Source organism: Papio anubis, chromosome 8, assembly GCF_008728515.1.
Source record: "Papio anubis isolate 15944 chromosome 8, Panubis1.0, whole genome shotgun sequence".
Taxonomy (NCBI): Eukaryota; Metazoa; Chordata; class Mammalia; order Primates; family Cercopithecidae; genus Papio; species Papio anubis.
The window spans coordinates 93,984,588-94,000,704 of record NC_044983.1 but is presented as its reverse complement, the minus strand read 5'-3'; the positions used below and the strand labels follow the sequence as shown (position 1 = coordinate 94,000,704).

Here is a 16,117-nt window from a genome sequence, read left to right as displayed (position 1 = left end):
ATTCTTTTATGGCTGATAACTAAGTTCTACAAGTGCTGAACTTCTGATGTGATCCAGTTAGTATTTGAGTGATTTCTTTCTTTATGGGAAACAAGATGCCTTTGGCTCACCTCGTAATTTCCCTGCCCTACATCTGACATAAGTCAGTTTCTCTCACAGCTCCATGAGGTTCCACAGCTCCATGAGGTTTCAGACTTCACGACTCAGAAGATGCTGGTCTCCTTTCTGTGCTTCACTGACTCACTCATTATTTATGACTCAGCTGAAAGCTCATCTTCCCGTACCCTTTTAGCTCACATACCCATTTGGGCTAAGTCGTCCTTTGTAATACCCATTGCTCACATGTATTTGAGCACTTACACTATTTTATTAAAATGATCTGATATGCATTTTTGTCTTCCATTAGACTCTAAATTTCTTGAAGAAGTTAATATCTTGCAGGTATGGATACATTTATGTGCTTACAAAAGTCAGTTGAACTGATCATAGGACTTCTATCTGAGAGAGTGAAATTTATGATAAAGTTCTTTCAGTGTTGGCTTTTGTTCACTTTTACTTTTCTCTACAGCCATGTTTTATGATATTGTTGAATTGTATTAAAGGGATATTATATTTCAGTCTTGAAAGATGGTTAAGATTTAACTGGAAGCATTGAGTGTATTGGTATTTAAATAGTGCATGAGTAAGAGGTGGTTGTGGGGCAGGCTGGAATAGGTGACAGCTTGCGGGGTGGTATCAAATGAAGCTGTTGCAATTGCAAGTATAATTTTTTTAGATACTTTTAAATATATATATGTATAAAAAATAAAGTCAGGATCTCCTTGTGTTGCCTAGGCTTGTCTTGAGCTCCTGGGCTCAAGCGATCCTCCTCCCTCAGCCTCTCAGCTCAGGGACTGCAGGCATGAGCCACTTTGCCTAGCTGCAAGTGTAATTTTTAAAAGTTAAAAAAAAATTAAAAAGCCATCATAGTAAAAATAAATTTTAAAGACACTTATACAATCTTGTACATAATTGCTGCTATGAATTGACAGTTTAAATTTTTAAGATTCTATACCATCTTTTAGTTTTTATTGCTGCATACTAGTCGTTTTTATGCGAAAGCAGTCTTTACTGTTTTACTCCCTCATTTTTACTTTTTAAGAACTGTTCTTTGTGGTTTTGTAATTCACACATTTGTCACTTTTTATGGCAATATGTTACTTTATGTTATTCATATATAGTTTACTTAGCACCCTCAATTGTTTGGCTTTTTTTTTCTTCAGTTTTCTACTGTTAAAGATAGCAAAACTATAATCATCTTTGTTACAAATACTTTTCCATTTTTTTCTAGAGACTGAATGTATATAACAGAGCCTTTATCTTAAAATTATGTGCAGCAGAAATTTAGTGGAAACATAGAGGTAATGTGAGGTAGCATATGCTAAGGAATCAAACTTGAGTTCTAATTTTGACATTCAGTTTACTAGCTGTGTGATCTTGAATAAGCTAGCTTACTCTTGTGAGCCTCAGTTGTAAAATTAGGTTAATAATAGCTCATATTATTGAGCATTTACAATTGTGGCAGGCATTATTCTAAGTGTTTTACATGTATTAATCTATTGAAAATTCAGAACAGCCTTAACATTCCTATATTAAGATGTGGGAACAGAGGCATAGAGTAGTTAAATAGGTCAGATAGTTACTAATAATGGTGCTGTTATGTACCCAGTGCCGTCTAGAGCTGGTTCTCTTATTTGCTTTGTACTGCCAGAATACCAGGTGCACCCTCTCCCTTAATTTGGTTTCCAGGCTGGCACATTGGCCTTTCTTGGCCAGATTAATAATTGCTACTGGAGCTGGAGTGAATCGTGAGTTCATGGTGCCAATACTTTAACTCTGTGCTTACTGTGGAAACATTATTATAGGAGAAATATTCACTTTAGATTTACTATTCTCTTCAAAATTTCTATATATTTCATTTTTGCTTTTGAGGGAGTGGTGATAAAAATTTAGATTCACTTTTTTTTTTTTTTTTAGACGGAGTTTCCCTCTTGTTGCCCAGGCTGTAGTGCAATGGTGTGATCTCAGCTCACTGTAACCTCCGTCTTCCGAGTTCAAGCAATTCTCCTGTCTCAGCCACCCAAGTGGCTGGGATTACAAGTGCCTCCCACTACGCCTGGCTAATTTTTGTTTTTTGGGAGAGATAGGGTTTCACCATATTGGCCAGGCTGATCTCGAACTCCTGGCCTCAGGTAATCCATCTCTCTCAGCCCCGCAAAGTGTTGGAATTACAGGCGGGAACCACCGTGCCCGGCCTAGATTCACATTTTTATATTAACATCTAAAAGGTCTTTTCCTATCCTTCCCTGTTTTTCCTCTTCTCCATCCCTTTTCTAACTAGCAATTTAATATTTGTTTAGTATAATTTTACCTTTCAATTCCTAGGCAGTTAGAGTGCCAAGGTTTTTTAATACCCGGTAAAGAGTGCCAGGGTCTTTTTATACCTGGTAAGGGACATGATAAACATCCAGTTCAACCTCCTTACTTGGAAAAAAAAAACAAAATGATACTAAAACCACACAGTCAGGTAGTGATTTAGAACTCAAGCCAGTTTTTCTGACTTATGTCCAGTATTGGCCTCATCACATTGTACCGTTTGCTTTTATTTGTACTGTCTTTTATAAATTAGTGTAATTACTTTATTTCCTTTCCAGAAATTATTTTTAAATTGTATTTAGCTTGTTACCTGTGTATTATGTTTGCTGTCAGGAAACAGCTATATTTGTTACTTCTTTGTAGTTTTATAGTGTTTTCTCATCCTTTATCTCATTTATTTGTTGTAAAGATAACCTTTTGCTCATATATCTGAGGTTCTTAAATAATGGTATGAATTTCTTTGTTATTCTGGCATGCCCATCACTTCTATACATTCACAAACTCAGCTGCTGTAGATTCAGACATGTGTTGACTCATTCCACTGAGATTATAAAGTTCAGTCATTGTAGCTTCTCATTTTCAACCCTTTCCACATCTCCTGGGTACTCTTGCAGTCTAAGGCATGACATTTCAGGCATGAAGATAATTAGTTGTTTTGAAGCACCTAGATTTCTTGGCCTCTTAAACTACTTGTGATCAGAGTAGTTCTTTTAGAAACATAATCAGAGGTTTGGTATGTAGTTAAGCAACACATTGTGTAGAAACAAACACAAGGATAATCATGTCATTTATTTTACTAACATTCTTCAATCAAAATGGTGTTAGAGATAAGATAAATTATATGGCTGTAATGTGTGTCCCTGTGATTTGGTTGGTGGCAAGGGAATGAATTGTTAGTCTAAAGTGAGCCACTGATTGCCAAAACTTTCTGTAGAAGGGGCCTATTACCTAATCAACTCATGTGAAACCTGGAGATTCTTAAGAGGATCCTCTGTGGTTCATTATTAGGTTAAGTTAAATTAGTACAGTAAGGCTGGCAAGAAAATCTGTTATTGATGATCTAATGTTAAAAAATGGAAATAAATGGCATAGTGGTTTTCCTGGAGACATTTTGGTATAGATCATACGCTAACACTTATTTGTTTGGACTGTATGCTTGGTGTTCATGCTTGTTCAATGCATATTTGAGGGTAGACTGTGACATTTTAGGTTCACTTTATGAGAGTACTGGGTAAATAAGAGTTAGAGTTCAGCTTTTTATCCTTGGGTTTCTAATAGCTACTGCTAAGGTGAGCCTTATATGTTAAGATTATCTGAAGATAAGACTGCAACTCATTGCCTCAAAGTTCAAAGGAGAGCTTTGGCTTCAAGGACATAAATCATTGTGTTATCCACCAGTTTACAACAGAAGTGCAGATGAACAATATTTATCTAGACAATCTAGTGTAATTTACCTGTAGTTTGAGGTCAGTCTATATAGGGGCTCATGTAAGTCCTTTGAACTGTTTTGCAGAGATGAGAGTTCAAATTTATTTTTATTCTCTAGTTGGAAGTAGCAGGTGGTTTTGTGTGCCTTTTCTAGCAGCTGCTTTTAACCCCATTTTACTCATTTTTTAAAGCCTTATTAGGTTCTGCCTCAACTGTGGAGCTGTCTGAGTTTCATTAGGTTATTTGCAGGCAGAATTTCATTGTCTGGCACTCTGTTGTTTGCTATTTGTTTCATATGTGTTTGGTTTTTTCTCCACAAGTTGACTGTGAGCTCTGGGGGTCTGAGATATGTATCCTATTTAAAATCTGTAATAGCCAGGTTTACAATATATGATATTTAAAGGGACCATCACATAAAGTAGATAATTGAGCCAGGCTAGATAGGGCTCATGCAAGAGGAAGAACATATGTCCTAGTTTAAATGAGCCTAATTACAGCAGATTCATACCTTGTGGCAATGTGAGATTGATGTTGTCTGAACGAAATAGATCCACTGGCACTATTTGGCCTGTGGCCCTTTGTTTTGATACCTCTAAATTATAGCATTGTTCTGAACACACAAAAATGCTTTATAAATATTTGTTTGATTGAAAGATGTTTATTGTTTTGTAATACTGGCTACACTGCTTTTGAAAGACTACCATAGATGTAATAAGTATAGCATGACGTGAGGTATACAAAAATATTCTAATCTATTAAAGAATTTACCTTTTTTGAAAGAAGATGCATATACTGGTAAAAAGATTGACTCTTAACCTATAATCAACAGACTTGGATATTGAGTCTTTGCTGCTGTGTCCACAGAAAGTCCATTGGATCACTTTCCAAGTTAGAAACCAATGATAATGCATTGTAGTAAATGGCTGCATATTCTGAGGGCATTCAAAAGAATGATACAGGGAATTATTAAAATACCTGAGTGCCTTACAATTTAAGGTACCTATTTCTTATTTCTTGAATTCTGGAGTAATTTTTCATGCTTCCCTTTTTCACCTCTCCAAAACAATATTATTAGCATGTACTCTTGGTTCCTCTTTTGAAGTATCTTATGCTTCATTTCTTCCATTTCATTCCTGTAGATACTATTCTAGTTTGAACATTTTATTGCTCATGTTGGGACATCTACATTAGCCCCCTAACTGACTTTTATATTTCATATTTAGAATGTCTTCAGGTTTTTGTTTTTGTTTTTTTAATCTACTTCTTGGACTCAGATTAAAAGCAAAAGCATGCCAGGGTGACTGTCTAGGAGGCGAGAGATGAGATGGAGTCTTTCTGTGGTTTTTGAATTTTGAGCTATCTGAATGTATTGTCATTACCACTAAATTATTAGTACTGAATCATTAGTGATAAATTAAAGTAGTGTATTACTTTGAAATTTTTCATTTGAAATTTTGACTTGTATTTAAAAAGAAATAAAAGTCTTGGCACTATCAAGTATTACTTCATATTATAGCAGTAATTTTACTTAAATATTCTGGATTGCAAAAGCAAATTAGACTCCTACTACCCATTTGAAGCAGCAGTACTTATATAAAACTGAAACAAGAAGTAAATCTGGCACGTAGTAGCAAAATTTGGGAATATATCTGTTTAGGGAATATCGTTAGTGGGTCAGAAATGTAGTCTTCTTTGGAGACTGATAAAGTAATAGGTAAAATAAAGAATGATGTGCTCAATGAGCTACAATTCAAATAGAGGAAATTTAATGGGAAATGATTACATTAGGAGCAGATGGATTGGCTTCCTGAATTTCAGACTTACTGGAAATCCTAGAACAGCTTAAATTTGTTTTTCAAATTTAGAGTCTGATAAAAAGATAAAGAGATTTGTTTATTTGATTGTGCTAGTGTGATTCTTACTGTCTTTTGGATATTTCATTTGCACTAGGCTATTTTTATGATTCCCACAAATCCACCACCAACATTCAGAAAGCCAGAACTTTGGTCCGATGATTTCACCGATTTTGTTAAAAAGTGTTTGGTGAAGAATCCTGAGCAAAGAGCTACTGCAACACAACTTTTACAGGTCAGTGCTTGTGCCTCAAAAGGAAGGATATTTTCTTCATACCTTTCAGCTTTCTGACATTGGCCAAAACTGCTGTGTGTTTCATAACTGATTTCTAAAGATGTAAACCTCCATTCCCCTCCTCTTACCTCTCCTCTTTGTTCTCTTCTTTTCTTTCTTCCCCTCTCATCCCCTCATTCCCCGCAGTGTTGTTTTAAAACAAAATTTCCAAAGCATTCTCCTTTCAGAAAAGAATCTTTGTCTTCATAGTTACTATTTCTCATGTTTTTTTTTCTTCTGTTCCTTGACTCAGCATTTGTCCTTTGACTTTTTGCTCCACTATAAAATATGTAAGTACAAGATCCCTGGACTCCTTGAAGAGTTTATCACGTTGTAAATATCAGTTACAGGATTATCTAAAGGAAGAGCTTCAGAGTTTCACTTTTTTTTTGATAGAATAATTGTAAGTAGACTTTGTATCCAGAATGTCAGTAGATTTTAAAATCTACCTTAAAATTTAATGCAAATGGAAATAATTTAATATTTATAATAGTTGTTTGTGAATCTTAATTTTCCCAACAGAATAGCCTTAGAACTTTCAACTAATAATAAGCATGTCTCACGTTAACAAAACTTGATATTTGCAAAATGATTTCTATTGTTAAGTAACAAAAGGATGAAAAACATGGTTCTTGTAAAAAGTGACTTCCCTGTCTCTAAAAGAATCATTGGGTTAAAAGGACAAAAAAAGAAAAAAGGGAAAAAAAAAGTAACTTTCCAAAGTCCTGTTTTTCCAGAAGGATGTGTTGAGGGGTATGGGAAACATGCTCTTAAGTGTAATGTTTATTGTTATGAAAGTGTAACTTGGTACTCAATCTCCATAGATGCCAGTACAGCAATATCTATTTAAAGTAAAAATCCATATATTCTTTGATCCAACAATTGCACTTCTAGGAATTTATTCTACAGAAATATTTAACCATGTGTGATATAACATATGTGTAAAAATATTCATAGAACATTGAAATTTTAAAAGATTGGAAAGATCCTAAATATCTGTGAACAAGTTGGAAACAATTTAAAGTCCATGAAAGAGAGTGATTGGAAAAATACACCTACGTACGCACAACATATATACCTATCTTAATGCTTATAATGGAGTATCTCTAGAAAAATAAGCAAAAAAATGGCCTCCAGAGAAGGTAACTAACTATAGATGGGGGAGGACTGGATGGAGACTTGCTTTTTGATGAATACTATTTATGAGACTTTTGAGATTTGGGTTATGTGCAAATATTACCTTTCAAAAATTAATGGTTTAGGTGGTAAAAATTTATTTTTCCACAAAAAAATTGATTAAAACATTTATTTTGAAATATTGTCAATATTCCTTTGAAATAAATGTATGTGTTATATGTGTGTGTGTGTGTGTGTGTGTGTATTATTTTATTTTATTTTTTATTTTTTTGAGATGAAGTCTCACTTTGTCACCCAGGCTAGAGTGCAGTGGCACCCAGCTCACTGCAACCCCTGCCTCCCAGTTTCAAGTGATCCACCTGCCTCAGCCTCCCAAAGTGCTGGGATTACAGACGTGAGCCACCATGCCCGGCCCATATATTTTTTGAGATAGGATTTCACCGTATTGCCCCAGCTGGAGTACAATGGCATGATCTCACTCACTGAAACCTCTACCTCCTGGGCTCCACCTATCCTCCCGCCTCAGCCTCCTGAGTAGCTGGGACTACAGATGCATGCCACCACACCCAGCTAACTTTTGTCTGTTTCATAGAGACAGGATTCACCATGTTGCCCAGGCTAGTCTCTAACTCCTGGGCTCATGTAATCTGCCCACTTTGACCTCCCAAATTCCTGGGATTATAGGCATGAGCTATCTCGCCCTGCTGAAATATATATGTATTTTAAAGTAGTCCAAAGGGTACTACCTTTGGATTCCTAGTATCCAGTACTTAATACATACATAGTAAAGGTAATATGTGTATATTTAACCTAACAAACTTCTGATTTAAATTTTTTTTTTGTTGATAGGATAATTATCTTTGGCCTCATTAGAGTCTTATTTGGCAGGAAGCCTAGAAACCATTCTGTCTCTTCAAGGAGTTTTGTATGTCTTATCTGTTATGATTTAAATTAGCTGTCTCCAACCTTTTTGGCACCAGGGACTGGTTTCATGGAAGACAGTTTTTCCATGGATGATGAGCAGAGGTGGGATGGTTTCAGGATTAAACTGTCTGCCTCAGATCATCAGGCGTTAGTTAGATTCTCATAAGGAGCATGTAGATCCCTCACATGCGCAGGTCACAGTAGGGTTTGTACTTCTGTTAGAATCTAATGCCACTGCTGATCTGACAGTAGGCAGAGTTCAGGCTGTAATGCTTGCTTACCTCCTGCTGTGCAGCCCAGTTCCTAACGGGCCACAGCAGGTACCGGTCTGCAGCTGGAGGTTGGGGACCCCTGATTTAAATCATAGTTTAACTCTCAGTGGACAATCTGATTGCCAAATTTTTGTTGACATATATCTATAGCTTACATGTACAGATTATACCATATTCATTTCCAGTAAACAAAGAAACAATATTTAAAAAGAAATTCATGATGGATTTTAAAAATAGTGATTGATTTTCTATGACACAGAATATTGTATAAATTTTTAAAAATCATAGATGGGAAGGATCCTTTGAGATTATTAAGTTGAAATTTTAGTAGTTTTTAAAGATAAAGAAATTAAAACCCTAGAGATATTAAAAGACAAGGTTCAGTTTCAGTCTATTAGCACTGGAGTTCCTGATCTGGAGATGATCCTTATACCTGCTGGTGGGCAACCTGGAATCTAAAGTCAGTAAGTGACCCGGCACGGTGACTCACACCTGTAATCCCAGCACTTTGGGAGGCCGAGGCAGGCGGATCACTTGAGATCAGGAGTTCAAGACCAGCCTGGCCAACATAGTGAAACCCCATCTATACAAAAAATACAAAGATTAGCCAGGCATGGTGGCGCGTGCCTGTAGTCCCAGCTATTTGGGAGGCTGAGGCAGGAGAATCACTTGAACCCGGGAGATGGGGATTACAGCGAGCCACGATCGCACCTCTGCACTCCAACCTGGACAACAGAGTGAGATTCTGTCTCAAAATAAATAAATAAATAAAGTCAGTGACCAGTCTTCCATGATCTCTTCCGTTTGTGTCAAGTTGGAAAACACAGGTACTTACAACGCAACTTCAAACAGCTATAAAAACAGACAGTGTCCTAGAGGAGAGTAGAGCAATAAGAAAGGAAAGACTCCTGTCCTACTCTAAAAATTTTTGACAAACTAGTAGAAAGGTCACACACACACTCCAAAAACACACAAAAAACTGAAGTTATATTATTTGAGAAACAAAAGACAGAAATGTTAAAAAATTACAATACAATATAGAAGTTACATTCATGATGCACAGCCTATATGATTAATAAATGTAAAAGTAGAAGAATGGATACAGTAATCACAGATACCTCATACAGAAGAAATAGGTCATTTTAGGGAGGAGAAATGGTATGAACAATACGAACAAAGACAAAAAAATGGGAGATGTATTTTAGAACACAGTAAGATCTGCTTAGCCAGAGCAGAAACACCAGTTAGAGAAATAGTGTCAGAGTTTAGATACAGACAACAGTAAAGTAAGAAGGGTATACTGATGCCTAGGATGAGATGCCTCAATTTTGTCTGAGAGCCACTTTACTTACATATGTAAACAAGAGAATATAAGAAAAGAATGTCTTTGATAGCATAATGTTGCAGCAAAATATAGAAATAGAATGAGGAGGCACTGTAATAATACAGGTATGAATTGTTAAGGACCTGAGTTTAAAAAAATAGTTGCCGGCCGGGCGCGGTGGCTCAAGCCTGTAATCCCAGCACTTTGGGAGGCCGAGACGGGCGGATCACGAGGTCAGGAGATCGAGACCATCCTGGCTAACACGGTGAAACCCCGTCTCTACTAAAAAATACAAAAAACTAGCCGGGCGAGGTGGCGGGCGCCTGTAGTCCCAGCTACTCGGGAGGCTGAGGCAGGAGAATGGCGGGAACCCGGGAGGCGGAGCTTGCAGTGAGCTGAGATCCGGCCACAGCACTCCAGCCTGGGCAACAGAGCAAGACTCCGTCTCAAAAAAAAAAAAAAAAAAAAAGTTGCCAAAATAGAAAATAGTAAATCTGATGAAAGAATGAGGGTTTAGTGACTGATTATATATTAACAAAAGCGAGAGAAGACCAACACTACAGAAACTAGAAACCAGCAGAATTACATTTATTTAACAAAGTATAGAAATTTCAAACTACATCATACTTTATCTTCTCAGGGGAATGTATAAACTACCCTTCTAAGCTGCAGTTATTTTTAAGAAAAGCCAATATACTTATCTGGTTCATCCAGTTTACCACAACCCTGCTTTTATGCAGTTCATTGTGAATTCACTCTAGTGTCATGCTACAGTTAGTCTATAGAGCTTAACGTTCTTAATCTCAAAATCTCAGTATGTCCAATTTCATTTGTACTTGTGCTTTTCCTGTATAACTGCTGCAGACATGGTTTTGATCAACAAAGAGGAAGTGGCTAATAAAGTTAAAAGGGTACTTGAAGAGCAAGGCCATATTATTTGAGTATTCTTGAGTCAGAAGAGAAGTTTTATCAGACAAATTGCCAATTTTTTAAGTACAGGTGCTCCTTAACTTACAATGGAGTTAGGTCCTGATCAACCCCAGTGAAGGTTTAAAATATTGTAAGTCAAAAACGTGTTAAAATACACCTATCCTAGCTTAGCCTAGCCTACCAAAAACGTGCCCAGAACACATAAATTAGTGTAGTTGAGTGTTTTGTAGACACAATTGAATGTGAAAACACAAAACACATTATCCAAAAAATGCTGACAACACAGTACACTATAGAATATTGATTAATTACCCTCATTATCGCATAGCTCACTGGGAGCTGGGACTTATTAATACCTTCACGCTCAGCATCAGAAGAGAGTATTGTACCATATATTACTAGCCTGGGAAAATATCAGATATCAAAATTCCAAGTATGGTTTCTACTGAATGCATATCACTTTTGCAGCATTGTAAAGTTGAAAAATCCTAAATTGAACCTTTGTAAAGGGACTATGTGTATATTTTTAAAGGCATTTTAAGATTAGCAGGAAATAAAATTAAAACTGCAAAGCAACGTAAAAAAGAATGCAGAAAAAACAAGATGGCAAATGTAAAACATTTATGATAGAATATTATGATAAAACATTTATGTTTTACATAATGTAAAACAATTATGATAAAAATGGCATTAGCATATAATTATATGCTAATATAATGGTTAATTTTTTTATTAAATAATATTTAGTTAAGTACTAAATGGTTCACTTAGTTCATAAGATAAATGCAACTCCATGCTTTCTACATGAGCTAAACTTACAAACTTATATAAAATCCAACTCATGTTTCTATGTGAGGCATACTTAAAAGAATTTGGGTTAAAAGTTAAAAACAGGCAATGAAATTTTAATAAAACACATAAAAAGATACTATGAATAACATGATTAAAAAAAGCAAAATTGACAGCAGAAATCAGTAAATGAGGAAGGAGTCACTTAATATTGATAAAAAACATAATATAAAGGATGATACAGTTATAAACTTGGTATATTAATACAGCATTGTATGTTACAAATTAAAGACATAAGAGGTTGATCTAAATAAATAAATTGGAATATTTTGATATTCCGTTTTCAGTCACTGAGAAACAATATAGGCAAAAAATAAAGATAAACATTATCTGAATTATATAGTGATTGATTTAATAGAAAAATCAAATTTTATGTTTAATAAACAAATTACATCTTTTTGTTAAATGCTTAGAAAAGTATATGATGCCAGTGTGAGATAGAATAATGAAACAGAATTAAATGCCCAGAAATGGTATATAATATACAAAGGAAACTAGCATATCGTGAAGATAACGTTTCTTTTTTTTTTTTTTTGAGACGGAGTCTCGCCTTGTCGCCCAGGCTGAGTGCAGTGGCGCAATCTCGGCTCACTGCAAGCTCCGCCTCCCGGGTTCACGCCATTCTCCTGCCTCAGCCTCCCGAGTAGCTGGGACTACAGGCGCCCGCCACCTCGCCCAGCTAGTTTTTTTTGTATTTTTTAGTAGAGACGGGGTTTCACCGTGTTAGCCAGGATGGTCTTGATCTCCTGACCTCGTGATCTGCCCGTCTCGGCCTCCCAAAGTGCTGGGATTACAGGCTTGAGCCACCGCGTCCGGCCGAAGATAACATTTCTAATCAGTGAGGGAGAAACAACTTAAAGTAAAAATGGTGCTGAGATAACTGCCTGCCTTTGGGGGGTGTTGGGAGGATTAACTTAGATCTTCACCACAACACACCAAAGTAATTTCCAGATGGATTAAGGTCTTAAATGTTAAAAAAAAGAAAAACAAAAAATGGAAATAGGAAAGAACTAGGGATTAATATAGGAGAATATTTATATATTCATTCTATTGCAATAAAACAAAAGAAAAAATGGATGATTTGAATATATATAACTTAGAAAAATGCATGAATGGCAAAAAATGGAAACTAAAAAATATATATGTAATATTTACGTCAGGCAAGGGGCTGATTATATGAAGGGTTCTGTAAAGTATTTCAACAAGAAAAAGATGAATGTACCAGATTCTAAAAGGCAATAAAGATTTCCTGTTTCTAAATGTATCTAAAATAAAAATTAAAGAGGGTGAGGATTCTTAAACCACCTAAAGTAATGAGAAGACAGAAATTACTGCAGATCAACCTGTCACATTCTTGATGATGTATTTTAAAAATTAAGACTGCTTGAAAAGTTTCTTCTTTTAAAATCTGAAATACTTCCTCTTAAATTTTGTTCATGTTCTGAATTATCAATTTCTAAACTGATAGAGTTCAAAATTAATGATTTATATAAAAACACTTCAGATAAAACAAGTGCTTAAAGTGAGTTGAAGAAGGGATTTCTGCTGCTAGACAGATTGAGTAACCATATTTTTCTCTGTACTTATTAAAGTACACCTGAAACCTTGGACATTATAAGTATATAAAACAAGCATAAAAAGACTGAAAGGTGGAAAGAAGGCAGTAGACTTGCTAGAAATGGTGGGACCCAAGGAAAGACATAACTGTGAGTGAGTTCCCTGGAGTTTCTTTTTACCTCATTTATCCCACACTGGGTAGCGGAGAAGCCAACAACCCAGAAACAACATTGGACACAAACTAAAAACCTGCTCTCTCAAGCAGAAGGACGGAGAAATGGACAGCCTAGTAAGACAGAAAACTTTCAGACAATAACCGTTCTACTCTAGCCAAACACCACCAAGAGAACTATGGCCTACCCCACCAGCAAAGGCTAAATGGAGAACCTAGACTTCCACCCTTTTGAGGCTGTCCAGTCCTTCTGAGGTGGTGTCAGAGAAGACTGAGTGTCAAGCTAAGGCTTTAATCTCCACAAGGCAGTGCAGAAAGTATCGCCTCCCTAAGTGAGGAGTGCCAGTGAAGACCATATGGGAGCCTGGACTTATACTCCTACCAGGCAGTAACAAGAACCCAACAACCTCCCTGTTGGAGTGGGTCAGAGGCAGTCTGGTGAAGGGTCAGGACTTTCACCACCAATCAGCTAAAATGAGACTACTCCCCACAGTACCAGTATAGGACTCTGGGAGAACCTGACCTCTCACCCTTATCCGTTGGTAACAAAGAGCCCTCCATAGCCCAGGCCAGGAAGTGGAACACAGTATTTCCCCCCACATTCACTTAGTCACATAAAACTACCTGAATGGGTTAAGCTGAGAAATGTAGGGTCCAGTTGGGCAATTGTAGGTCCAACCACAACTCTGTTTTGGTGTATGACCAGGAGTCTCTACCACAGATATGTTAATAGGACTTAATTTATCTGGTAAGATTAATCTATAACTGTTCTAAAATAATTTATTGGTTCTTTACAATTGATTTTAGTATTTCTGTACTCTGAAAAAGTTCTTTCTTATGGTTGTCCCAAATGATATGTTTGCCAGTCAGTTTAAAGCCTCTTTCAAATATCTGTTTCTTCTTCAGCACAATTTTTTTTGTCTTTGAATATATTTTTGTGTTCTATTGATGTTTATTAAAATAACTCAGGGCTGGGTGCAGTGGCTCATGCCTGTATTCCTAGCACTTAGGGAGACTGAGGTGGGAGGATCACTTAAGCCCGGGAGATCAAGACTATAGTGAGCCATGATTGCACCATTGTGCTCGCACCTGGGCAACAGAGCAAGCCCCTGTCTCAAACAAACAAATAACTCACTCGCTCACTCACTCACTTACTCACTCAGGTCACTTTTACCGGATGCTGTCTACTGACATATAACTATGAAAATTACTGAAACTGATTGCTGCCCCAAATTTAGGTTTTCTATCCCAAATTATAACCTTTCACTCTACTTTCTCTCGTGTCCCTCCTTCTCAATAAAAAGAAATTTAAAACCTAGGTCTATTATGATAGTTTTCCTTCTCTTTGTCAGAATTGCAGAGAGCTTAGCTATTTTAGCTAGATCGGGGTGATATTTTTTAAAAAGTGACAAGTTATTTTATATATGGTAAAGAAATTAGGCAACATTCATTTTCTGAAAAAATATTTTTGTCTTTGGAAGAGGTTAAATTACTTAAGATACAGTAAAACAGAAAATATGTTAAAGAAGTAACAAAATAGTTGCTTTCCTTTTGGCCCCTGATTTTGGCTGTCAATTTATTAAGATTAACTAAATTCTGTAACTCAGTACCAAAAAATTTTATTTTTATGTGTAATATAATCTGTAATCATATTTTTAACTTTATCTTTTTTATTCCTAGTGTACACTTCATTTGGACAATTAGATCTTTAAGGATAATGTAGTTTTATTAACAGGGTTGCATTTTTGTATGTGTGCTTTAAGTTTTTTTTTTTTCCTTTTTGAAAACAAGCCCCAACAAATTCTTTATTTCTAGGCAGTGGCCATATTCTGTTTTCTTAACCTATACATTTAATTCTAGATGAAAAAACAATTGTTGAAGCCTGTGATCCTGGTTAACATTTACATGTTGTTTTAACATTTGTTAGCTATAATTCAGAAAAATCTTTTGAATTTATACCATTGAATTTTACTTTTTTAGCATCCTTTTATCAAGAATGCAAAACCTGTATCAATATTAAGAGACCTGATCACAGAAGCTATGGAGATCAAAGCTAAAAGACATGAGGAACAGCAACGAGAATTGGAAGAGGAAGAAGAAAATTCGGTTTGTAATTATCTTCAAAAAGTTGATTTTTTTCTGCTGAGTTATTTTTCTATAATTCTGTTTCTTTAAATAAAAGCACTTACTGTTTTATTATACAAGTAAGATATGTTTTTTCATTGAATCTCAAAATATATTTGGTTTGCATTATACATTTGCTATCTTTTTCTGATGTCTTAAGAATTAGTGATTACTGGAATGTAATGTTGATAGGATGAACTTGCACAGTACCTAGTATCTAGTTGATACTAACTCTGGGTTTGTTAAATAAATATTGTCTTGAATTTGGACAATTTTGTGTCATATCTTCTGGAATTTTCTTTTAACTGGTTGCCAGCTATGTTGTAGATAAAGCGTACCATAGCAGAATAGGAGTTGCAGGTGGGACATAAAAGGGCCTGGCATATAAAACTAGCCATTAGTTCCTTTTACTTTATGCTGATGTTACTACATTTAAATAACAAAATAAAATAATTGTATTTATTTACCACATTTTGTAGTGTCTAATACTTTTCTTTTGAAACAGTGTCTCACTGTGTTACCTGGGCTGGAGTACAGTGGCGCAATCTTGACTCACTGCAACCTCCACCTCCCAGGTTCAAGCGATTCTTCTGCCTCAGCCTCATGAGTATCTGGGACTACAGGCGCACACTACCATGCCTGGCTAATTTTTGTATTTTTAATAGAGATGGGGTTTCACCCTTTTGGCCAGGCTGGTCTCAATCTCCTGACCTCAAGTAATCTACCCACCTGGACTTCCCAAAGTGCTGGGATTACAGGTGTGAGCCAACTGCACCTGGCTTGTAGTGTCTGATGCTTCTCTCCCTTGCTAATTATTTTTTGCCTCTGTGTTTCAAGTTATATGTTTTTTTTCTGGAT

General features: G+C 36.0%; 1 protein-coding gene across 3 annotated transcripts in view; it reads left to right on the top strand.

Annotated features, from left to right (window-relative positions):
- The window catches only part of STK3 (serine/threonine kinase 3), a 339,589-nt gene that overhangs the window by 193,366 nt on the left and 130,106 nt on the right, over nt 1–16,117 (top strand). For all 3 annotated transcript variants that reach the window (XM_017962187.3, XM_017962188.3, XM_009213409.4), the window contains 2 exons: nt 5,794–5,931; nt 15,116–15,241. In XM_017962187.3, coding sequence (XP_017817676.1) covers nt 5,794–5,931; nt 15,116–15,241 — 264 coding nt within the window. The remainder of the gene's footprint in view (nt 1–5,793; nt 5,932–15,115; nt 15,242–16,117) is intronic.